The sequence below is a fragment of the Leuresthes tenuis genome, unplaced genomic scaffold (genome assembly GCF_036924035.1).
Source record: "Leuresthes tenuis unplaced genomic scaffold, fLeuTen1.0.hap1 SCAF_18, whole genome shotgun sequence".
Lineage (NCBI taxonomy): Eukaryota > Metazoa > Chordata > Actinopteri > Atheriniformes > Atherinopsidae > Leuresthes > Leuresthes tenuis.
Window position 1 is genome coordinate 8,608,300 of NW_027325372.1, and position 26,637 is coordinate 8,634,936.

At 39.2% G+C, this 26,637-nt stretch overlaps 2 protein-coding genes across 4 annotated transcripts; one reads left to right on the top strand and one right to left on the bottom strand.

The window, feature by feature from the left end:
- Positions 1-52: 52 nt before the first annotated feature.
- On the top strand, positions 53-12,026 carry prrt1 (proline-rich transmembrane protein 1). The gene is made up of 4 exons (XM_072369993.1): positions 53-496; positions 3,160-3,479; positions 6,563-6,754; positions 8,429-12,026. Exons 1-4 carry the CDS (start codon positions 478-480, stop codon positions 8,603-8,605), a joined length of 708 nt encoding a protein of 235 aa, XP_072226094.1. The 5' UTR covers positions 53-477; the 3' UTR covers positions 8,606-12,026.
- A 4,295-nt stretch (positions 12,027-16,321) lies between these two features.
- On the bottom strand, positions 16,322-23,729 carry tmem268 (transmembrane protein 268). Of its 3 annotated transcripts, XM_072369893.1 has the most exons (10): positions 23,671-23,729; positions 23,473-23,551; positions 21,750-21,885; positions 21,544-21,638; positions 21,347-21,454; positions 20,159-20,311; positions 19,900-20,010; positions 18,290-18,379; positions 17,843-18,061; positions 16,322-16,833 (listed from the first exon to the last, which is right to left on the bottom strand). In XM_072369893.1, the coding sequence occupies exons 3-10, from the start codon at positions 21,865-21,867 to the stop codon at positions 16,666-16,668; spliced, it is 1,062 nt and encodes a 353-aa protein (XP_072225994.1). In that variant the 5' UTR covers positions 21,868-21,885; positions 23,473-23,551; positions 23,671-23,729; the 3' UTR covers positions 16,322-16,665. The 3 variants fall into 3 exon arrangements, with proteins under 3 accessions (XP_072225994.1, XP_072225993.1, XP_072225995.1); XM_072369892.1 differs by lacking the exon at positions 23,671-23,729 and having other exon boundaries at positions 23,473-23,641; XM_072369894.1 differs by lacking the exon at positions 23,671-23,729 and having other exon boundaries at positions 21,750-21,928; positions 23,473-23,641.
- Positions 23,730-26,637: the final 2,908 nt, after the last annotated feature.

Below are 26,637 nucleotides of genomic sequence, written 5' to 3' on the forward strand. Positions count from 1 at the left end.
TGAGAGAAAGTTGAGCTGGTGAAGCGTCAGACGGAGGGAGAAATCCATCTAATTCAGAAGATCCCTCTTTGTTGCGCTGTAATGGGATGTTCCAGCCTAGTGCCTGAACGTTTTCTTCGTCCGGGCTGTCGCTTTAAGACAGCGATAGCTTTGTGTCTCATTAATTCAATGTACAGCGACGCGTTAGTGGAGAAACCTTATTAGACTACCAGCCGCGCAGACCGAGAGGAGAGGCGAGGAGAGGAGGGACACTGAACACCCAAAGCGCCTTGATTGGATCTGAAAGCAAAACACTTGAAGTTGTTTATCTTTTTTGAAGATGAAGACATCCTGGGTGAAGATGGACTGTGCACGTTTGGATTAAAAGTCTGAATCATCGACGGGAGGGCTTTCCACCAGCAGCTGGAGTAAAATTTAACCAAAAAAAAAAAACAAGAAAACATCCGATCAAAGGAGGCGGACAGAAGATCGGGAGGCATGTCGTCTGAAAAACACGGTGAGGCATTTTCATTGTGCGATCGAGACGTTTCAGCCACGAGATTTCTCTGCTCGTCAGCTGCATTTTTGTCGAGCTGCTCGCTTGTCAACATCTCCATCCGCTGCTTCTGTGGGAGGATGCGCCGCTGTGTGGGTGCAGGTTGACGGGGAGAAAATCACCGCAGGGCCTCGTATGTGTCATTACACAGTTAGAAGTGACATTATCGGACTTTTTCTCATTTATTTTGTGTTTCAAGTTTGGAATTTAGTAAATGTTTAATCGTTTCTCAGCCAAAAAGCCCCAAAAATGTGCCTCAGAATAACTGGTAGTTCTGGGTTACATTTCGTGGACTCGCAGTTTTTTCCTTAAATGTGTCTCATTATCATCATTACGCACGGGCCTACGTACATCTCTCCTGACTATTTGATGTGGGTGTCCTTTGCGCGTGCCCTGCGTCTTTATAACAAACAAAGAAAAAAAAAACGCGTCTCCAATCTGCCAAGCTCTTTTTCAAGATTTTTACTCCTGGAGCTCATACTTTTAGTGAGCTGCAGTTTTGCGCTAAATTGATGGAAATAACGTCGAGCTGATACAGTTAGAGGCTGAGGTCTGTGCTGCAAACGTGACCGCTGTCTGATCAGATCTGTGGGGCAAAAAAAAACCAACACACCGATGCCGATAACACAGCAGCACTCCTCCATGGATGAACCACAAAAGCACAGTTTAAATATGTAGGGATGTTACTGTAAAACATAACGTTTTAGAAGACAAAATGTCCCATAAAGCTGTCATTTATGATGTGTTTGTCGCGGTCGTGAAGGTTGAAGTTTATGATGCTCCTCCAGCTCTTCACAGCTGGGCAGATTTGATTTGATTCTTGAAAATTGACTAAGCAACAGTCATTAACGTCTTTAGTTTCACCTGAGATTTCCCAGCTGCCACTTAAAAAGTGTGTGTGAGTGCTTCTTACACACACCAGCTGTCGTGTGGGTGCAGTTATCCTGTAAAATCTGCAGTTTTAATCATAGATCTTTTGTAACGAATCCCACAAAATCATCTGAAGAGACAAAAGAGCAACTAAAACGCTACTTATCCGCAGAAACGTAATGAGCAATTAATGTGCGGAAGAAGAGTTTTATTTCATTTTATCTTGTGTGAAGTTGAAACTAATTAAAATCTCAATAAGAGTATAAAATGTGCAGCACCATTTAAACATATTAAACTATTCTGTTCTGAGTTTTTAAAAGAAAATATACATATGGATTGATATTTGCTGTATGATAAAATGTTGAAGTAAAGAAAAATGTAAAGTACACCCTTGTTTTATTCTAAGGTTTTACTATCAGGGCATAACTGAAAAACATCTGGTCCTTATTAGGTCTTAGAATTAGGAAAATAAAACAACTGATTACATATAAAACAGTCGTATTATATGTAACAACAATCTCAGTCAAAATGCAGAAGCAGTCAGTGAAAAACTAAGCACACTTCCATTTAGAATTTAGAGGGTAAGTAACGACCAGGTGCTGCTAATCAGGTGTGACCACCTCCATAAAAGCAGAAGTTTGGGCAGTTGGCTGGACTGGAGCAGTCAGGTGTGTTAACACAATGCCAAGAAGGAAAGACATCACTACTGATCTTAGAGAAGCAGCTGTTGTTGCTCATCAATCTGGGAAGAGTTATGAGACCATTTCCAAACTATTTGGAGTTCAACAGAGAGAAATATTATTCACAAGTGGAAAACATTCAAGACGGCTGTCAATCTTCCCACGAGTGGTCGTCCCAGCAAGTTCACCCCAAGGTCAAAAACCCAAAGAGCTACATCTCAGACTCTACAGGCCTCAGTTAGCATGTTAAATGTTAAGGTGCATGACAGTACAATTAGAAAAAGAGACTAACGGGATTTTTCTGATAACATCATGACCTTTTAAAGGCGTCCTTGCTTCCTGTGCTTGCTCCCTCACCCTTCTGCCTGTTTCTGGTCCACTTCCTGCTTGTGACAGGGTTGGCGACCGTTACGTAAAGCTGGTCCCCAAGCACAAGTCGTCATCACTCAGATGCTCAGCTCTTCTTCTGTCCCGTCAAATCTCCCTCCCCTCCTTCCTCCAACTCCAACATCCATCTCAGTTTTTCCTCTTTCTCTTCCTCATGTCCCTGTCACAGCATGTTATCTCAGTCCCCTCCCTGCTGCGAAGACACAACAGCCTATCTGTCATTTTCAGCGTTTGATGAACACAAAGGAAGCTGAAGTGTGTGCACAAAAAGCAAATGTATGATCAGGATGAGGCTCTCTGCGGCTTAAATGCCACATTTCTAATAAATATGGCTGAGATGGAAGAACAAGAGACAGAAGCTTTTCTTCTTCATCTTGTTTGTTAGGAGTAAAAATGTCAGTCACTGTCATCATTAGCACACAGACTGAGCAGGATGGAAAATATCAGGCTCCGTTGATGCTTTTTGAAGTCTTCCTGAGGAGCTGTGGTCTGGGTAATTGTTTCCCGCCTCAGAAGTGAGATAAGACATATTACATTCAGCATGAAGACGTGCGTGTGGCAGTATTTGAGTTCAGTAACGTGCCCTCATGCTTGCATCTTTTTTTTAAAAATTATTATTCATCCTCTGATAACTCTCCTACTTTCTTTTCCATCTTCTTCTTCCTCCTCCTCCTCCTCCTCTCTCAGGGCTCGATGACTCTGGCCGTCAGACCATGCAGCCTCCTCCGTACCTACCAGGTCCGCAGGATCCCAACGTGCCCACTGCACCCGGCACCCAGCCCAGCTACCCTCCACCACCTCCTCCCCCGGGCTCTGAGGGATATCTCCAAGAAACTCAGTTTCACTGCGGCCCAATGGGGCCTCCTGGGGCTCCGCACGGCTACACCGTCCAGACCCGAGGCCCCGGAAGCACCATGCCACACCCCCCTGTGGGATACATCCACTCGGGCTACCCCCTGCAGCTGCAGCCCTGCACCGCTTACGTACCCGTCTACCCCATGACATCGGTGAGTCAGAGATGAGACCGCTTTTAAAGATCTCACAAATCTGACATGCAGAAAGTAAACCTCTCCCAAATAGTCTTTCCAACTCATGTTGTCTTTCACATAGATCTTGATATTTTTTTTGGATGCTAATTGCGGAGAAAGTACCGACAGTGTGGTCTTTGTCTCTGGGTTATGTTCAGTTTTATTTTCAGAGGAAAGCACCCTTGAATAAATCAATTCATCCTTCATTTGTCTGCTCAGTGGCACCTACTGTTGCATTCATTAACTGGTGGTTTAACTGCACATAATTAGTAACACTTGCAGAGGAATCTTATTCAGAAAAAAATACAAACCATGCAACTGTGTTCCCTTTATGTTCAGCCAAGCTCAGTTTTACACTGTAGAAAGAGTTTTCAGCTGTAGTTGAATCTCATTTCATTTTCTGGTTACAGTGCACTTTTGTGGATTCAGTCAACTTGAAAATTACACTTTGTCCGTTTGGATAAACTTAATTAATTTGCTTTTACCCTCGGAACCAATTTGTTTAAGTTGGTTCCTTTTCAGTGAACTTTCTCATTTCTAAATACATTCAGTTAGCATGTTGTAACGTATCATACTTCTATTCAGGAGTCATGACACGGTAGCTGAGAGAGTAAGAATTTTAGATTCGAATCAGTTTTTATGACTTAAGAAGAGAAAAAGAGAGACTTTTTATTTCATGAATTAATTACAAATACAGCATGTATTCTTTTGGCAGACACGAGCAGCAACCACCAGAGCTGTAAATGTACCCAGAAATTGCAGTTCCCAAAGGGAGGTAACTTTTGTTTTAGTTTACATGTAACATGATTCGGTTCCCACCTGTTTATAAAAATGGACGTAGCTGCCACTACACCAACCACTTGTTTGTTAGATACACATTCAAAGCCACAAGTTTTGCTTTTTTTTTTTTAACCATCATGTATACTTTAGAGTCAGAAGTGACTATATTTGGAGGTGCTGATTTTTGAGTGATGGTGCACCTTTAAATCACGTCAACTCTATATTAAGATATTAAGTGGTGAGATAATTGTTTCCGTTTCCAGGATGGGATTTCTGTAGTCCTAGAGGTTGTAGTTTCTCATTTTCAACATGATCGTATTCCAATGTGTTTCAATGGTTTACTACTTGAGGCACTTCTCATGTGTCATTAGTACCCACTTGGAAACTTTTTGCGTGTCATTTCATGTTGTTAATGTGCTAGAACGATAAAGATTTGGGTAAAAGTACAGGGCAGGATGTCATTCACTTACAGTACATAGCCTGAACTCTTACTCTTGCTACTTCGTACACGTCCAATATTGTGAAAAATGAGGGTCCTGTGGTCCTGAAACTCTGGTTCTGTAGAATCCCTCTTCCCTCTCCCCATTTAGTGAAAGCACTTTGAACAAAGTACATAAACATAAAAATGTGGGATGAAAAGCTAAAATGATCGATTGAGTGCATTAAAGATGAGAACTATTAAAAAATTTGACACCAGTGTCTTTTAGTCCAACTGCAAGAGCAAGACACAGCTAGAAAGAACCAAAATCACAGTCAAAAAATGAATGTGCTCCACCAGTGAATACCTGTAAAATAACTGTCCCAAATCAAAACAATAAGCCAGTCATTACATTTACATCCAGTTCCAAGTTGAGCTGCTGTTGTCAGGCCTGTCGGACCACTTAATCGGACAGTCGTCCCTGTCTCAGTGTACAAGCACATAAGGGGGGAATTGATTTATTGACTGAAATGTGTCCAACTCTGCTTTGACAGATGGTGATATACCCTTTTTCACCTCGTTAGTATTGGACTTTTTCCAAACTACCTGTTACATCATAGACTAAAAAGATTGACAAACATTTTAACTCACAGCTAATCAGTGGCAAACCGAGTGGTGAGTTCAACATCTCTTCAGGTTTGTATATTTCACACGTCATATATGCTTTAAATAAAATGCATACACCCCCATTATCCGGGGGTGTCGAAATATTTGATTTAGTATAATTTCAGTCAGACTAACATGTTTGTCCTTCTTTCAAAGAACCTAAAGGGGGATTAGTATGTGTGTAACTTATTCATTTGAATTATCTCAAGAGTCCCACTGCTTTCACAATGAGGGTTTCACTGAGACCCAGTTTACAGTCCTCACGGCCTCTCAGTCATATGTTCTCATGTTCATACTGAGAACAAAGAAATGAATGTGATATACAGTACATGATGTTTTCCTACCTAAACATTCAGCCTGACTGATCAAAGTGTCTCAGAAAGTAGACTTAATTTCACGAAGGGATTATACCAATTCAAAACTAATTAAAACAATATAGTGAAGCCGTTTGGTTGCCTTTATGGCTTTGAAACTAACCTTTATATTTCAAACCATAACAACAGATTTGGGATGGTTTCTTTGTATAAACCAAATGTGTATCCTGCGATGGCTGTTAGGTGCTAGTTTAATAATTCTTTATTTTTTGCACAATACACTTCTTTGTAAACAAAACCAGTCACACTTGACCAAAAATGAACATTACAATTATAAACGTGAAAATATTGAAGCAAATCTACTCTGGACAGTGTAGTGGTATGACACTTCCATTTTACAGTAACTGGAAAAAGAAACAATTCTGAACACATTTAGAGAAGCTTACAGCAGCATGTACTCTGATGCCTCCTCTCAAGTCTCTCAGCTGATAATAGTCATAGTCAGAAGATGTGAACATTAAATTCAGGAGGCAGGCATGTCTCCACTTTGCAGGTGGTTTGTAATCATTCGAAGTCCACTTAGCTTTGAAGGCTTATCTTCAGAGGTTCTGCATTGTGATTAAGTCACCTCTGATGTCTCGCCTCACTTGGACGACCACCAGACTGTAAAACCAAAAAATCAATCTGACAGATGGCTGACAAATATGGAAATAGGATTTTTTTTTGCCTTTTGCTCCCTCTTCAGTACCAGTAATCCCAGCAGGCTCTGCAGCTCCTCATCTTCACTCATGCCACCGTGTTCCTGTGGCTTCTAAGAGGAAAGTTTTTGTAAGCTTTAGTTTTTAAAAGCATGTTTCTCTTTCCTCTCCTCTCTGTCCCCTCAGGGTCATCCCTACATGCCAGCCAGAGGAACTCACCCTGGGATCCCACCAGGCCAGATTCACCCCATGCAAATGCCGCCCAGCATCACCCTGATGGACCGTCGACCGCCACACGACTACCTTCCCATCGCCGTGCTCACCACCGTCTGCTGCTTCTGGCCAACAGGCATCATTGCAATCATCAAAGCCGTGCAGGTTAATGCTTTTTGTACGGTATTTTTTATTTTTTATCTGTGGGGTTTATATCATTTCAATTTTGTCAAGAACTTTGGATGAATTTCCACTTTAAAAGTCATTCAGTTTGCAGCCTTCCTTCTTTAGGACACTGAAAATTCCCAGGATACAGAGCAGAGAGACCCTGTCCATCCCACTTTATTTAGTAACCTTAAGGTCTTTGGTAAAACTAAACCTAATATCAATAATTTTCAATACTTTCTGACTTCCATGGCCTTTCTGTGGTCTAAAATCCAGTCATTCTATAAACCTTTTAGATATATCCTTCTAGAAATGTGCATTCATTTCCTCACATAGGTGGCTAATGAGATTTTTGGTTATCGTTAATCACACTGAAATAATTTGTGAATATTTGAATCTTGCCAGGGAATTAACACACAGCAGTTATATGTATTGCTTTGACTCTAAATAATGCAATGCTCACGTACATCATGAATGAATGTGACAGTCTTTTGTCAGAGTCAAATTCAGAATCAGAAAATCCATTAACAGTTTAGCAAAAAGAACTCCTGACAATCATTTTAAGTTATTGTTGTCTCCTTTAATGACTTGATTCACATTATGGCAGATGGAAACAGCCTTTTAACTCATGATTGATCAGATGACCACACAGCTGTTTCATCCTCCAGAGAACCTTACCTTACAAAGCAGATGGATTCTTGCAAAATTCACAAAACAATCTGTTCACCAGATACAATACTACCTGACAAGGAAGAGTTATTACAACATAGACGATAAGCGTGACGTTAGCTAGCTCTCCTTATTCAGTAAGAGTACAGTACCCTTTACAGCCAGCTTTTGATGATACCACATAGCTTAATTTGTTTGCTCCAAATGATTGAATGGAAATTCCTAATGCTCGTTTTCTTTTCTGCCGCATTGAAAATTTTGCTTTAGACTCACAGCGAGAGTTAAGTTTGAACACGGCTACCCATTCATAGGTTTGTCCAAACTTTTGACTGGTGCTATTTATAAAAACTGAGTCGAAATGGCAGTAAAAACACTCAACGTTTCAAAAGTTACTGACTATGACGGGTAAATAAAACAGAGCCATTAGCTGCAATGCTTTTAAATGATGCAAAATCAGACAGCTGGTCAGCAGCAGAGGGAAACTGTGTTGGGAAGTGGATCAGACAGGAGGAGAAGCCTCTTCTTGCTCTTGCTGCTCTGTCGTCTACAGTATCTTGCCACAGTTTGCTCTGCCCTGTTTCACGCACAGGTTAAGCTGAACATGATGTTTGGCCTGTCAACGCTCAGCGTGGAGGCTCTCACGCTTCACAGTGCCTGTTGTTTATGTGTGTGTTGGCAGACTGTGCTGACCACTATTCACTCTACAGACCACATTACGTAACTGCACCATTGTCAGTGCAACGGGACAGAATGGATTTTGTCCTCTGGGCCTACTCAGCTGTCTGTGAGTTAAGCTGAGCTGACAAGGCATGGATGCACTGGTCTGAGCTGTATATGCTGTTGCAGTGTGTCAGAGCTGTGTGCAGTGTCCTCTTTCTGCACAAGCAGCCTGTGCTGCAGTGAAATCGATCCATACATGGTGTTGCAGGCCCCATGGTGCTCCCACTCACATGTTTTCCTATTATGCAACATGTATTTTAATTTCTCCTCTCTTCTATAACTCAGGTCCGCACGGCAATAGCCAGAGGGGACATGGTGACGGCGGAAATAGCCTCCCGCGAGGCACGAAACTTCTCCTTCATCAGCTTGGCCGTTGGCATCGCCTCGATCGTGCTGTGCACCATCCTCACCGTGGTAGTCATCATAGCCTCACAACATCATGACGACGACTGGGAGCCGTAGCTCCCCCTTAACCTCTTGATGGGAAATCACAGTGTTTATATATTAGCTACCCAATTCCTCTCAATCATTCGGCAGAGGAAGTAGGAAACTGCACTGTTTCCACTTGCTGGACCTCTCTGTAAAGCTCCAAACCAAGCTCCAACCTAACCTGCCTCATCATGCCGTCAAACACTCACCAACAACCAAAAACAACTAATCACAGTTGATGCTTGAATACAAAACATCAAGCAATTGTCTATTGGGGTCAATATTGCTGTTTGCACAGCGACTTATTAATATTTACACTCAGATATGAGCTGCAGGAAGGAAATAAGTCAATAATTCATTTGACTCTTATTAATTTATGAATTATGGTCTTCACTGATGTAATCAGGTGAAAGGATAGGCCACTGTGGCCGCTTTCAGTTCTAAATATTTCAACAACAACAAAAAAAGAGCTAAATGGACCCTCCTGAGACGCCACATTTAAAAAGTTTTATTTAGCATAGTTAAATGCACATTTTAGTCCTTCTAGTAGACATGCGTTCTCGTCTTTGAAACATGATATGCGCTATGTTGAAAGTGTTGATTTACAGAGTTGTATCTTTGCTGCATTAGAGGCTGATTTGAGTTAGATGGACTGATTGATATACATTAATAACACACCAAATGGACACTGGACTGCCAAGTGAGATGTTACAAAAACCAAGTTTTATGTCAGACTGGTGGGTTGTGTGTTGCATACACATTTTAACTGGATGAGATGACACATATTTTATGAATTCTACCTTTGTTGATTTATTTATGATATGTTATTTATTAATTTATTCAATCAACCTTGCACTGACTTTGTCTGCTGTATTTTCTAGTGACCTGTTGCAGCTGTCTGACACTCCGAATTGGCTTTAAATTGGTATCTTATAATGATGATGTTGCACTTTGTAGTAAGAAGATAAAATGATGCAACCGCTTACATTTTTAGGGCCTGATTGTGCATGATAAATATAAATGTAGACTAATGAGCTTTTAGTGCTGAAGTAGCTTTTCTCCCAGCTGTCAGTGAGAACATTTCCTAAAATTTCTGAGTTTGTGCTGCAGTCTTTTATAAAATGTCAAACAAGCTACGGTGAAAATAAGAAAAACAGACTACTTAGATGAGAAGTATTTAAATATTAGGTCTGCAGATATTCTCTTTTCAAGTATTTCAGAAATGTATTAGCCTTTTTCTGTTGCACATCCCTATTTACTCCTAGACACTGTTAATAGTGCAACATTATATGTATCAGGCAACATAATAACCCTGCATGTCATCCTCAGTCTGTTTCTGCTGTCTTAAATATTAAGGCTAGATGTGTGTGTCTGGTATCCATAATGTAGCTCTGAACAGCAGATGTGCTGTTGTCTCCAAAAGGCAACATGGCTGTAGAGTTACAGTATGAACAATAACATGAGGTTTCAGGGGTTATGAGATGAATGTTTCCAGAAGGAGAGAGAATTTGAATGCCTATACCACATTGTAGCACTTTCCACTCTATGAAAACATTGTCCACTCGCTGATCCCCCAACACTCCCACTTTGTCCATTTCCTGTCCCCATGAAATATTGGACCTAATAACATATCTTTTCTGCTCCCCCCCTTTTCTCTGTTAGTCCCTTTGATGAAGATATTTTTAAGAGGTTATGAAAAGATATTTAATTTTTGACATTTATGTTTGATAACAGTGAAAAATGACAGAGACTAAGTTTATGCCGAAGTTTAAGAACAATACTATGATTATTACAAATGTATTATTGTCTATACATTGGAACACATCTGGGCCTACATTTATCGTCAGAGACGGGGAGTTATCCTGAACCTTTGTTTTTCTTTTTAAACCAAAAAATGTTAATTCTCCTACAAAATCTGTTTTTCTTCATATATTTCAAATCCATATTTGCTGTTACCTGTAGGGTAATGAAATGTCTTTTGAGAAGCAGCAACTGCTAATAGTAGATTAAAATCTGCTGTGCTCTATTGCTTTGACAAGCAATACTGATGATTGCTAACAGTATATGACTGAAAAACTAAGAACCTGTGTTACTTTGCTGCTATCATCCACGACCACCAAAGCACTTTAAAATCTAATATATTGGATCATTTTTGAGCTTCAAGAATTTGAATAGATTTTATCCTTAAAGCAATAGCTTGATGGGAACACTTTATCAAACATGTTCCTACATGTATCACAAACTGGAAATTGAATTTGTGATTACATCATGGGAAATAATGCACATGAAATCCTTGACATGGTTAATCAGTTGATGAATGGCCTAATTCTGCTGTTTGACCTAACTAGCCCTAGCCCTAACCTCTAATCATTAGTGAGAAGCTAATGTAATTAGGAATGTATCACAATGTGGGGAATTCAAATGGATAAATATTGTACAGCTAAAATGATCAAACACAAAAAAAGGTTTCAGAAAATTTCCCCTAATTAACTCAGAACCACATTACTACACACTCAATTTTTCAACCACTTGCTCATTTGTTGGTCCGACTTGAGCAGTCGTTTGTGTGAGGGACTTTATTTTTTTTCTGAACTCAAAAAGCATGGCTATAGCCTGGAGATGCTAGCTTTGCTAAACTTAGCTTAGCGCAAAGACTGGAGGAACTGCTGGCTTGATTCTGTCAAACTGTGACAAAAATCAGCCAACTAGCACCTTTAGGGTTCATTTTTACACTTTGAATAGAAAAAACAAGAGGTAAAATGTCAATCAGTGAGCTTTTGAGGAGATAGATGTTTTATTGTGTATGGATGGAACCAGGCTCATTGTTCTTGCTGTTGCTAAGCTAACTGCTAATTGCTGCAGCTACATCTTTACATCAGAGCTGTATTGATTTAAACTCTTCTACAGCAAGAAAGCCAAAAAAGTGTATCTCTGAAAATATCAAACCTAGAAATTGCTTGTTGAAGTTGGTGAACAGGTGTGAAAGTTCATCCTTACTCGTAATACCCACTTATCCTGATAAATGCAGGCCCTGTTATTATACATACACAGTGATTTACAGTGTTAAAGTGTAAATGAAACACAGTGCTGTTTAGTATTAATATTGTACAGAAGGCTCTGGCAGTGAGTGTATATCTAGTAAATATTGAGACATTTGTCACGTGACACCTAGGCTGCATCTCCCTGTGTACTTTCTGATAAATGCAGCTGTTTGCTCTACAGCTGGGAAATGATTCCTAATTTATTTTCAGTATTTTCAGTTTGTTCTTCAGCTTGTAGATGCAATGGGTTGCTTGTTCAAAGAGCCAAAAACTACCTGTGTACATGTGAGGTTTTATTATTCTCATTATGTTTTTGGATGTATTGCATATGCATTGGTTCTGACTTCAGTTGTTTGAGTAATGAATAAAAGAGTAATTCTGGGTTATGAACGACACTTTGGGGAAGGTGTAATCTCTTTTCCTCGTTTGTTTTTCACCTCTCCATCCTCTCAGACTCTGTGGCATCTCCTTCTTGCCTCATCACTAAGATGCTATTTATAGTTGCCCTGGTTTTCTCCCTCTCTTTTCTTTTTCGCTCTCTGTCAGAACATGATCCACAAACGCTTGTGTCTGATCGCTGAGGTCTTGTGGGTATTTGCATTGCAGCTGTTGATTTTTCTGCACCTCAGAAAAATCTCTACCCTTTCTTGAACCATGCCACAACATAGTTGCCATAGAATGAAAACAATCCACAACACAAAAATGTCTAATAAAAGTGATGATCCATTGATATTTCCCCTAATTTTACCATAAGAATGACAGTAGTGATGGTTAGTGGAATATCTCATCAATATTTGGATGGATTTCAATTAAATTTGGCACGTACAGTCATGTTCGTAATAAGATAATCATGAATCTGTTGTCATGATTCATGACAAAGCTAGGAAGGAAAGGACCACAACAAAGAACTTACAGGGGGAGGAGGCAAAGAGAGGCAGTTAGAGATAACAGTGAGTTAACAAAAGATGCTGCCGAGAGAGGAATTCCAAAACTCCAAACTGAAAACTAACAAAACTCAATAGAAACAGGATGAGCTGACTGACAGTGGGAACTGAGATAACACATAACAAACTGTCAAAGATGCTCTGGCACTGAATAGTGAGATCAAGGAGCATATATACAGGGATTGGTGATAAGGTGCAGAGAACAGATGGTAACACGGTGATCAAGAGACAAGAAGCAGCCAAGGACATCTGGGGATAGTGACAGGTAACAGCAGGGGAAACCAAACTGAGAAACTGACTAGAACAAAGACTAAAACCTCAACAGAATCCACAAGAACCTGGGTAGATACCAACAAAATGGGGAGCTGAACTAAGGCAAAGAACGTCTGCTTTAACTTGATCTTTTTAGCCACCTGGAGGAAGCAATTTTGGACACAATACAAACATATTCTAACCTCTTAAGCATTCATATTATTCAGAAAAAACTTTTTATTGACTACCTGTTCTCTCTCCCTTTCTCGTCACATACTGACACTTGACCAGGAACCCACTGCATCTAGTTTGAATGCACACGGTACACCCAAAACATCACTTTTGAAAGTTCAGGGTTTCCCATGCTGTTTAACATAACAGGACTGGGACAGGTCACAATGGCAACATGGTAATTACCAGCAAATCTTTCCATATCAATACACTGCTCTGATCTTTAAATGCATTTTATTCCATAACTATTATGTTTTCCTAACTCCAGCCAATAAATTTTAATCTATAACAAAGTAGTTTCAGAGTAAAGGGAAGTGAAAATGAAGACCAGAAGTAAAAATAAACGCCCAATGAAAAGGAAGTAAAAATGAGCAGTGTCAAGGCTTTTACTCAAACACAAGTCCCACGCTTAGGAGTCGGATAAGTGTCCCCGAACTGGCAATAAGCAGCAGTTTCCTATCCATTGGAAGGTGATGGTAAGGCATTGCTCCATGCCTTGAAAGTGACATAAACGGCACTTGGCTGAGCATCAGTATATAATAAGTTGGGAAAAACAATTTGTTGTCGTTAATGACGAGCGTTAGAGATTACTTTAATTAAAAGTTAGACTTTCAGATTGTTTATGTTGTTGTAATAAGTGGCATTCAAATATTCAGTTACTTTTTACATGATAAATCTCGGCTCTCTAACAGCAGAACACTTGTCATTACTTTAGTTATCTTTTATTGGCACTGACCAATCAAGATTCAAGTGTTGCTCTCAACTCTGAAGACCAAATATGAACGCTTCTGGCACCAAAATGTTCAGAAATGCTGAAGTCAGGGCGGCTACGTTCATTTCCTTTATGAAGAATACATCTTTTAAGTATGGTCATCAGACAGATGAATGTAAAATAAGCCTTTTTACAGACTACAGTTGATAAACAAGAGGCTTCACTTTCTGTGGAATCAACAGGGCTCAGGCCAGTGTGAGTTATTTCTTCTGATCTGCTGGACTTGAGCCAAATTGAGTCAAGCCATTTTTGCCACGTTGTACTCTGATGGAGCTATGAGGAAACAAAAGAGGAAGAATCATTGAAAGCAAGTATAGACATTTTATCATCCTAAAGCCTCCTGTTTCTAGTTTGATGGCTGCCTCTTTTTATATTTCCCATGCTTGTGATTAAAAATGATGACCTACTTTCAGTTCAACATTGTGTCTGAAAGTGCTATAAAAAGCAAAGTTTTCCCATTATCTATTATTAGACATTGGCACTCATTTAGATTTGTGGCCACCTGGTGGGAACAAGTCAAATATTTACTCATTCTGTTTTTGGTCTCCACCAACTCCGCTAAAGAGACAGGGGAAATTTCTGTCTCTTTAGCGGCTAGATGCTCCACTGTGTTCTCCAGCTGAGTCTAACTGTATGTTTGGGGGGAAATCGGCCCTATGGGAGCAGTGGCAGTGAGTGAAAACAGGACATTTGCAGCTGAACAGTGGAAGTCACAATAAAAACTGCATGAAACACAAAACAGAAAAGAGATTGGAGAGAAAATGGGGGAGCAGAGCCAGCCCGTGTCTGCAGGATCACAGATGGCCATTTAGCCTCCCAAGGAGATTCAGTGTCTCTGAGATCATTTAACTTGGCCTCACGCTGCACGCCTCAATCCTCCATCACACAGCCTCAGCTTCCCCTGGGTCAGCCACGCTGGCTGTCTCGCTGTGTGTGTTTGTGTCATCCTGCTGCACCCTCGCTGGGCTGTCATCTCAACCGCAGCATCAGGACTGATGGGCGAAGGCTGGTAATATTCCCGGGAAGTAAACGCCTCTGATCACATGTTCGGAAAACCATCGGTGTGGGGACATATGAAGCCAATGATTCATGTCGGAGCTTTTTCGGCATCATTACAGACTTTTATGAAGGTGACTCACTTTACTTTCCTTCATACTGTGTCTTTGATAACAAATCTCCTGTCAGTTTTTTTTATTTTTGATCCTGCTGCAGCAATGTGTTACCATTGCTTTTTTGTTGTAGATAGCTAAGATCAAACTTATTTCAGCTACTATTTTAACACCAAAGTGTTCGACCTTTGGATAAATCTGAAGGGTCATCTAAAATCTAGTATTTTTGCTTTTTTTAAAATTTATATTTTGATAATTTAACCCATTTTGTCTTTGAACAGCCATGTTAATGGAAGCATCAGAGAAAACTTTAGAGGTGAACTGTTGCTTTGGTGGAACTGTAATAACCCAGAGATACTGGAAACATGACGAAAAGCCACATTTAGAGTCAGTATTCATCATATTGTTCTATGTTATTGCAGTGTTGTGCCAACACTTTTTAAAAGTAAGTTTAAAAGTAAATTTGGAAGTTATGAAGTGTCAGGAGCTTGAGCTAAAAGATTTCATGACTAATTCATACATGTGTTCACCTGTACTGACTGTAAATGTAGTGGAAAATCTGTAAGTAACTTCTACTGAGTGAATATATTCCCACCACTGCCTTCAGTTCAGATTTATGGCCATTTGACAAAACACTGAAGTTAATTTAGATGAAACAACATTTTTGGGAGTCAACATTGATCATAAACTCTGTTGGAAGCCACATAAAGCATATGTTAAAGATAAATCATCCAAATCTATTGGTGTTATTTATGAAATTAAAGGAACTGGTGGATGAGAAATGTTTACATATTTAATGCTGTTCTTTTGTAATTCCATACATGTCATATGGTGTTGATATCTGGGGAAATATAGACCCAATAGTCTATGTCTTGTGGGCTTTGTGTTTGAGGCTCTATCAGATGACATTTATACCAATAAAACTGAAATTACTTTTACATCTGTGAAATTTTCAAGTATCATGTGATTAAAATTCTTTTTTCAAGTTGTGAACAAAAGCTTTCCAGTTTGTATCCAAAGATGTTTTTAATCAAGGGCGCAAATTTACATTCATTTACATGACAAATAACTTAACTTGAGTAAGAATTAATACGAAATATAGAGTTATAGAGTCCCAGTTTTAGGAAGGATTCAATGATCTGTTCAAATAAAGTAGCTCACCGTTTTCTTTAAAGAAAACCTTTAAAATCTGAAATAATCAAGTGTTATAATAGAAAGCCAGTTCCGCGTTTTCAGGCACAACATCATGAAATCACATGTTTTCTTTGGTCCTTCCTGGTCTTGAGAATTTTCTGTGTAACTCGCTGATTGGTGAGCAAAAGGCATAAATAAAAATAATCTGTTGTTGCTTGTTCTACAAACCTGAATAAATTAATTTACTCAATCATTCCAGTCAAATCTAAATGATATACAGTGTATTTATTATTTGTACAGTTGATTTAAACAGTAGTAAGCAGGAACTGCGGCTGTGATTGTCTTGTGTGAACGAGTATAAATATTGTTTTACACGAGGTGGACAGACCCGTGCCTCTCAGCTGACAGCATTTGGCAGGGTGCAAACAAACAGACAGACAAACATGCAGGGGGTGTAAACGCAGAACTGACTTGGCAACACTGAACACGCAGCCTGCAGAGTGGAGAAACATCACTAGAAACTTAACTTAACAGAAATAAAGACTTTTTTTGAGTCCTTCAGTGGGTCAAAATGTTCTGAATCGGCTCCAGAGATAAATCCTCAGTCATACTACTGGAGGATCTTTGTTTTGATGTAGTGGCACAGGCAGAGGGGGGCGGTGGTGCAGTGGTTCCTCTGGGGTCGCAGGTGGTGGTGTGACGCTCCCGACAGCCTCTCAGACACCAGCAGCTTCACATAAGCTGCACTGTAGGTCAGCAGAAGTTGGTACGCTTTAGCCTGCAACATGGTTACGATCAGAGACGAGAGGTTAAAGCCTTTATATGGAAACATTCATTTGTTGTTGGTGGGGTTAAAACTGTAAAACTGCTTGAATTAATTCTGGAAGCTCTTAGAAACGCCTTTCTGTAGTCGTTGGACAACAGTGTCTGTAGCTAAAGAAAGATGTTCATAAAACAAGGTATAAATATGCTTTATCTGATATGCTGCTGGTGCAAGTGCTGCTGTTTTTGTTTTAACAATAAAAAGATATCCTTCAAACCCATTCCTGTTTTATGTGTACATTACAGTGCATTTAAAGGCATTTTAAGACTTAATTTAACAAATTTGCTAGTTTTCTTTCCTAAAAAGGAGTAATATTTTGGTTATTTAACCATATATCTGAGATATTCATGAGTCATTTAGCCTTATAGAGGGTTGTAAGATCAGCAACCTTCAAACAGACACCAGTTTGAATCTTAATTTGCATTAAAAGATGAAATTTTGGGTTCTGGATGCAAATATATATATATATATATATATATATATATATATATATATATATATATATATATATTCCCATTTTAATAATGGAACAAACAAATTATACAAGGAGTGATGTTAAAACAGGTTTGGCAACAGAAACCAGTTTTGTGTCTCTACTTTCCTTCTAAATGTTAAAAACCTTCTCATTTGTGTCCAGAGGAATTTAAACTCTGCCTGCAGTTCTTACTAAATGTTATTTGTATTTATCTGTCATAAACACCGATAGATAGAATCAATGTTGGTGTTGGATTGTACTAACACATTAATTCTACAATGTTTTTTAAACTCAGTTTAAAAACTCTCAGAATCCTCATGTCTTCATTGTTTCTATTAAATCTATAATGGTGTGGCATGTCATGTGACTTTCAGCATTAGCTTATAATCTGTTTTGGTTTATAACTAAATTTGAATAAAGATACATTTATCTAAATTCAATTTAACTAGATAATTAATAAAGATTTGAAGTCCCCAGACATATCCTCACCTCAGCAGGTGAAGCAGCATCAGGGATGAGGCTGTAGTTGGTGGGGATTTCGGCTGCCTCCTGCTGGCTGGCGGCGGTACCGCAGCCTGCGTTCTCATTTCTGAGCAGAGGCCTGTGTTCATCTGAGTCTTGCTCTGCGTCTGAGCCACCGGCCTCAAGGTCACCGACCGGGACTTTGGTCACCAGGACGAGATGAGACATTCTGCTCTTCAGTTTTCTCTGAGGGGAAATGTGACCGTGATTTAATCATTCTGCTGCAGGGACGAGAGGCTCCGAAATGTGATGCCATCCTTCAAAGACTTAAATTCCTGCTTCTCCGAAGATGAATATCCTCTCACAGGCAGTTAGAATAATGTTTTTATTGATTGTGATGGAGAGAAGACATGGGAGCTTCTGAAAAATCGATGAAGCAGCGGGATAACAGAGAGACAGAGGTACTCGACTCACCTGGATGTCAGTCGTCATAAAGCTGTGCTCCTCTAAAGTTTCAGTCAGTGTCCTCAAACAATGGGACATGTCCCAGTACACAAAGTACAACTACAGAGAAACACACACGGGATAAAACAACAACGTTAGTGGCTTATAAATCAACATTCACAGCTTAGGCACAATTAGAATGTAATTAATGTGAATCCAACATGATATACAGGAAGAGTATAACAGTTATTATTACATTATTATATTTTCTTTCATCACCGACTCTCTTGTTAGAAATTTCAGATTTTTTCTAATCTTCTTTCATTTGTTTCTTTCATCAACTTTTTTTAAATGCGCTTTTACTATTTCACCAGAAGCTTTCCAATAGTAGTCCATTGTAACATTTATGTTAATATTTAGTTTCGACTTATTTTTAACACTTATTCTTTCATTCAATTAGTAAAATGTTTATTGAAAATTGAGTTTTCATTGAAATTACCTCTAGCAAATAAAAATAAATTGATAAAGAGTTAAATAATTGTGTATAAAATTGGATATGTGTCCAGGTATGCAAGTCTGTGCATTATTTCTTTAATCCTCACTCCATGTGTATGTGTGTGTGAATATTATATTCTGTGTGTAAATATGAATATGCAAGTTTATCTGTGTGAGACAATGAAAACAAATTTACATTAATTTATCAAAAATGAATTGTAAAGATTTCTTAAAAGTAGAAAAAGAAGAATTACGGAGAGCCAATGTGAGCATTTTCAGTTTAAGCTACACGATTAATTAAAAGCTCATTCTAATCTTCTAATTCATGAACACTGAATCTCTTACAGCCTGAATGAGAGGGGAAAACTATAAAAATGCAGAACAGGCACTTCAGGTACTTAATCACAAATCAAACACTGACATTCATGAACTGGAAAGGAACCCGATGAGTGGTGCAGTCCTCAGATCTTTACATTGTTAGTCTACAAAGCAATGAATAGTTCAGGGCCTTCTGGTTTGTTATGAACCAACCGGAGCCCTCAGGTTATCAGGATTAAGTCCACTTTCTGTTCCCAGAGTCAGAACTAAAGACAGAGAGGCAGCGTTCAGTTTTTATGCACCTCACATGTGGAACAAACTCCCAGAAAACTGAACTCTCGGTTGTTTTAAATCAAGGTTAAAAACTTTGCTATTTGCTGCTGCCTTTTATCAAAAACAATTGTTAATTCCTCTCACTCTATTTTATCTGTCTTATTCTACTGTAGCTTTTTCTGTTTTTATTTCTTTTACTTGTTTTAAGTTTGTTTTAATGTACTTTTAATGATTCTTCTGCACCCTGCTGTAATGCCTTTAATGTCTTACAATAAGCACTTTGAATTGTCTTGTACACGAAATGTGCTTTACAAGTCGTTGTTATACCTGCTGATCTGCTACTGCTGTCATTGATCAGCTGTTTCAGTCTCTTTCCTTGTTCTCACATCAATCTGTTTTTCCGGTTGTTTAGTTTGTTGTTTTGAATGAGACGTCACGGGATAAGCATGACACTGAAAGGCTTACTCACATCAGCTTACACAGTACATTTACAGCACTTCTGGCATGAATGTACTTCATATTCTGAGAGTTACAGCTGAATTCAGGTCACCGACCTTCATGTTTCCAGTGCAATTCTGCACCCAGTCAGCCACGCCCACCAGCAGCTTGTGTTTCACCATCCTCTCATTCACCTGGACCAACCGAACATCCACGTTTATGTTGATCTGACACAGAAACACTGTGAGAGTCAGTTCAAGGTTTTACTCGTGTCATATGGTGAATGAGAACGTAGAGAAACCACCATCAGGTGAGGGTGAGTCTAAAATACAAACGCAAATATTAGATTTCAGACATTTATGACGTTTAACATACCTCCTTGTTGCTGTGATGAAGGATGAAGATGATGGCAGTGGTGAGGAGGATGGAGACAAGGCTGACTGACAGACAGAGGATCCAGTAGTCACTAACAGTTATGTAGAGGTGGAGAGTGGAGAACACGGCGCACCACACCACCACATACAGAACCTGGTGGAGGCAAATTAATCAGTTATCTATTACTAACTACCGTCATGACTGATTTATGATTTCAAGTCATTTCTTTAAAAAAAAAAAATAAGGAAGTGTACTTCCCTCTCTGTCATGAAGAGGATGTTTAACATTTAAAATGACATTTGAAAAATTAGACATAAAGTACCTCAAATGCATTAAACCCACACTTTATAAACTACTGTACTTGAACTCAACTGTTTTCAGTAACTAAATGCGTGGGTAAACAGCGGTGCTAAAGTTCAGAAGCATTTCCATTACAGGACCTTTAAACCTGAATAGTTACCACTTTTTTGTTTATATTGTTAGCTTATCAGAGATCATTTTTCTTTTTATTTCACATTTGTTTTTGTGCACATATTAAACAAACTAGAGTGAATGTGAAAATCAGTTAAAAGTTTGACTCTTTGTTCCTGTTTCTGGCATTTATGCTAAGCTAATTACCTCTGACTGTCCCAGCAGCTCCAGATTTAACTTGAAACTGTAAAAGTGAGATATGTTATATCTCGGTTATATCACTGGTTGTTTTGTATGTTTGGCAAACATTTCATTTAAAAGTTTAAACTGGTGTTATATGTGCAGCCAGTCACTGTATTTATTTTCTCCAGCCTTCCTCTGATTTGATATTGGGATTATCAGTGCGAGAAGTAAACCTGCTAATAAACCTGGATTCAGTTTTTAACTAAGAGATGAGGAGTGGCAGAAGGGTTTTTATCAAATTTGTGAACTCAGTTTAATACCTAAAGGTGGAGCTTTTAATGCCTACATCCTAGAAACTGTAACAAGTAATTGAGCACAATATTTTATCTCTGTTGATTTATGTGCCAAATCTGTGACAAAAATAAATAGTTTGATTAAATTCACTAAAATAGTTTATGGCATTTAATGCAAACAGAAAGTGCAAGCATTTTTTGCATCAACTTTGTCAGAAATGTAGAACAAAATCTGAGGGAGAAGTTAAAAAAAAAAGCAGTGCAAGGAGGTCAAACTGTAGAGGAACAAGCAGGATCATACTGGTGCCATTAAGAAGTGGAAAAGACCCGAGTTGAAAACCATGTATCTCCTGACTGAGGGGACGTCCAGAGCAGTTTTCAGTGGATCTTCCATGTCTGTGACTGGTATCTAACAAATACGAAACAAATAATTCAACAACCGAGGTCGCATTTAAACTCAGTACGATGTGCCTCAGTTTGGTCGGTGTCTGTGCTAACCTCAAAGCCTTCCCTCTCCAGTTTGGCGCGACACAGAGACAGATCAAAGCTGGGATTTAACGCTGAGCAGCTCGGCATCGCCACAACACACTGACCTAAGAATGACAGGGAGTGGAGTCCGCAGTTGGACCGTTATTAATGAAATGTGTGTGACAAAAAGGCTATTCGCTGTACAGCTCACAGAATAAAGACAAATGAATGGTTACCATTTGACCAGCTGGCTCTGATGCTGTTGCCCAGTGGCTCAGCTTTGGTTTGTCTGATTTGAACATCGACTTCAGTCTCCTCCATCACCCGACAAATGCTGGCCTCGTCCTCCGTCATCTCAGAGGTCACCAGGTCCTAAAAGAGTTTGACGCCACTTATGAACAGCTCCTGTCCTACTCTGTGAAGGATGTGAAGAATAGAATTATCTTACATTCTCAGTTAATTTTGTTCAGGTCACATTTTGTGTCTGTATTTTATTGCACCACATATAAAAGCCTTGTAGATTGTTGTTCAATAACTGTGGATTTTTTTTAATAAAACATTGTTATTATTCAATAGCTGTTGGCATAATTCTGACTAGCACTGTAAAAAGAATGTATATATATCAAAAGTGATTAATTTACAACTGAAACATTTCACTTTTTGACCACTCCAACACTGAAGTACAAACTTCAACTAAAAAGAAAACCCACAATAACAGAAAACGTAGGAATGACTATCTTTTTTTTTATCATAATTAGTATGATTAACAGTATCAAGTAGATTAAGTAGATAATAACTTCATAACAAGCAACTGTGAATGTCAAAGCTGGAGCTCTTCTGGCAGGGCCGAGGGGGTTTATATGAGACAGAAAGGGTTGGACATGTCTTTCTTGAAGAAGCAGAAGGTTTACATCAGAGGAGTCTCTCTCTTCTTCTTCTTCTCTAATCTCTCTTTAAAAAGCCTCTCAGACAGGCTACGGGTTTTATCTCTGATAAACACGTTCACCGTTCGCTTGACATGCAAGAAGTCTGAAAAACAGCAGGAAACCAGCTACTTCTGCTTTCAGACTCAAGTGTCTAAACTTCAGTGACTGATGATGTTACAGCACTTTGTCACAAAGGCTGATCTTAATGATCTCTTTGGTGGAAAAGATCTCATTATTATAAGCCGTGTTACTTTTGTGGCACAATGGCTGGACAAGAAGCATGCCTGTCCTGACACTGCACCTCCACAGTGAGCTTTCTTTGCATTATCTTTTACGTAATTCATCTTTGGGGTACAAAAGGTTCTTTTTAATTGCATTTCTCAGCACACATCTGATCATATTACAGGCATAATATTAGTCAAATAAAACAAAAAGTCAGAAAATGAAGCTAAATGCTACTTAAACCCATCTGTCTCTTGCTCTGTTTCTGTCACACACTCTTGCCTGGATGCCTCTGGCGAAGCACATTTAACAGTGAAGTGTGAAAACTCAACCCAGGCCTCGTGAGCTTACTTTCTTTTATTTTCACTTCCTTGCTTCTTAACAAAGTCACGATGACACGGAGGTTATTCATCGTTCGCTGCTCACGCTGCATTTGCTAAAGTGGCGGAAAAGAAACTATGATACATTTGCAAGCAGTGGCCCGTGTCTTATCTCAGAGATCATCTACCACATAAGAACAAATTTGATATCTTAAAACGGCGCCTTCTTATGTGAAGCGTGTTCAGAAAGCGTCCTCTCATCCTCAGTGTAAACTGAAGCCTGTGCAATAAGCAGGTTGTCAGATTTGCAGTGATGTAGCTCTAAAATGTTGAATCTTCCTGGAAGTCGTGTCACGTCTGTTTGTGTCGTATAAAAGTTATTTAACAAAGTCTGTTTTTTTTTTCTTTCTGTGACGTCCCAACATGCAAGATCAACTCAGACAGTGAAATCCAAACCATAAAATGCATTTTTACGATTAAACACGTCCTACCTGCGCTTCAGATGAAAGTCCATTTTATTGACGCATCTGTAACGATTGTGTTCCCTCGTCATTCCTGTTCTGACCCTTGCTTCACGAGAACAAAAGCAAACAAGCAGCGGTTCACTGAAAGCAGCCGTCTGACTCCGCATTCAGACTGGTGTTTATTATTATCACGGTGAAATGTATCGTAGCTTGTTCCTCCCTTACTCTCTCTAGCGTGTGACTCAGATCATGCCTCATGACTGCAGGAATGCGGTTTGAGGTCCAGAGCTCAGCACAGGAAGCACAAGCAGGAGGCAAGATGCACTGCTCTACCCATCTTTCACAGTACTGGCGAGGGACAATTAAGACATCTTACACTATATTTTAAAGTGGTGCCTTTAGTGTCTTTTTGTGTTTTGGGATACATCAAAATGCCTGTTTTACCTGTGTTTATGATGCATGAATTATGGTAACTAGTTTGTTTACACTGGCATGATGTTGCAGCTTAACTGGAACTGTTGCACATTAACTCATACAGTCCCAGGAATCATCAGGGGCCACGTCAGGAATACAAGTATTTACATGTTTGTTTTGCTGAGGATAGAAAATAAGATGAATCATAGGCTAAGATTTTTAAAAAGTGGCTTTAATCTTCAACTAGTATGTGCGCTAGTTTGCAAAATTACTCAATTTATTGCACATTATTAGCGTAAATATGACAAGAAATAATATCTTAAGCTTAACACTAATTCCTTAAAACACAAACATCACACTGAAAATCATCTTTATAATTCAGTCAATAATTGGTGATCGTTAATAGATTTAAGTACACATAAACAGCCTCACTACTAATTATTATTTGACAGTCTATTAGATAACTCAGAGGTAGAGTGGTAGTCCTTCCATTGGGGGGTTTCTGGTTTGATTATCAACATGTTGAAGTGTCCTTGGGCAAAATACTGACACTCACATGGCTCCCAATGTGCTCCTTACTTGTAAGTTGGATTCAGATTCACATCATCAGTTCCTGTGGGCAAATTCTTTTGCTACAGTGCTCCATTGGAGCTATAAGAAATAAAAGCTGTGATGTTAGGAAGAGAAAAGTTAAGAAAAGTTAAAAACAATACAGTTATACAACTAGAGTGACTTGAGTTGCTTTGGATATTTGGATCATTTAGGTTGATCATTAACCTAAATAATAATAATAATAATAATAGATTATTTACAGTAGAGAAAAGCTGTTTGGAGTTACGGTGGAATTAAACCTGGACTGTGCATCCCTCTTCTGCATAGGCCTTCCTGTGCTCTCTATATGCCTGTTTGTGAACAGTCAGTCCAGAGACCTTGAGCCGCCGCTCGATGACACGCCCAGCAGCCTTCATCTTACGTAGCTCGCAGGTGTACCAGGGTGCTGAGCGCGAGAAGGAGACTGACCTGGATGTTATGGGGGCGTGGAGGTCCAGAAGATTGCTCAGGGACTGGTTGTAAGTATCCACTAAGTCAATAGAAGTCAGTAGAGCCAGAAGAGAGAAGTTGAAGGTCCAGAGCCAGGGCATCCATGTTAATGTTTTTCAGATTTCTGAAATGATTCTGCCATGTGGGTTTGGTGTGGGGAGAAGGGAAGGGCAACTCCATTGATTTTACTCTGTGATCAGACCCACCAAGATCAAAAACCTGTAGGTTGGTGATGGGGCGGAGTGTGAGATGACCAGGTCGAGTGTGTGGGGACATCAACATGTTGTTGTAGGTTGAGGGAGTCCAGTAGCTGAAGAAAATCAGCAGCTGAGTGGCATGAAGGGGTGTCAACATGAATATTTAAATCTCCCATTATCACATAATTATCACATTTAAGCTAGATTACCTTAGTAAACTTTTAGTTGGGTGTCCAAACAATTTCCTTAAAAATCCTGATGTTGATTCAAAGCACTGCAGTACCAGCTGGTCCTACAGGGGGCTCCCTGTGCACTACAGAATAAAAACTCTATCTCAGATCCATAATGCCCTTTTCCCCTTTTGAATGACAAGAACTTGTGGTTCTTAGAGTGATGAATTTCTTGCAGTAGAGTAAGAGGCAGAGCTTTTAGTTTTCAGGCCCTTCTCGTTAAAACTAAGCTTAAAAATGACCTTTTTGAAAAATTAAATTAAATTCAGTTTTATTTATACAGCACCAAATCACAAGATACAATCCAATTACAGTCCAGTTCATTGTAATAATATTACAAAACAATCCAGTTCAGAGCCAATTCAGAACAAGTAGCCTGGATAAGGACACCAACAGATTGCACCAAAACTTCTCTTCGAATCAATATCCCGTCCTGAGCGTATACGAGGAGACTGTGGAAAGAAAAAAACTCCCTTTTAACAGGAAGAAACCTCTAGTAGAACCAGACAAATATCTTTTAAAAAAAGTTTTCATTCATATCTGTGATCTTTGTGCTTTAAATGCACTTCATATTACTAAGTATTCATATTTTTTTGCTCTATAAAACACTGGGTTTCAGTGTGTGAGAAATTGCTACAGTATATTAAATAAACCTCAGCTGCGTAGAGTAGTTTCACATTTACCCAACAGAAACAATAGAGATATGTAAAGTGTATTTCAAATTAAAATGGGTTTATGGCATTTCAGTGACATTTTAACTATCATGCCTCTTCCTTATCAAAAAAGTTAATAAAAGAAAAAATTAATGAAGCTTTGCTTTCAGTGATGATTGGTACTTATTTTCAACCCAAATATTGTGTCAAAAGAGCTGTTAAAGCAGTCAAAGTTTGTAGCTTCAGTCAACTAAAGAAAGATATTTTTTAGTTGATGGCGGTTATAGTCTTGTGGTGGTTCGCACTGTCACCGCACAGTAAGTGGGTTTCTGGGTTGAATCCCAGGTGGAGTTTTCATGTTCTCTCAGAGTACTCTGGCTTCCTCCCACTGTCAAAAAACTCAACCCAGGCCTTGTGAGCTTACTTTCTTTTAATTTCACTTCCTTGCAAGGAGTATATTATGTTAATCAGAGACTCTAAATGGACCCTTGGAGTAAGTCTGAGTGTGCATGGTTGTTTGTACCGTTCAAGGGCGTAAATTTGGTCTTAGCTTTGGTAGGGACACTTCCCAGTAACCCCGCTCCAAACCCACATAGGAGGGGAAAAAAGGTAGTAACTGAATTATGCAGAACAAGGAAATACTTGATCAATTGAAGC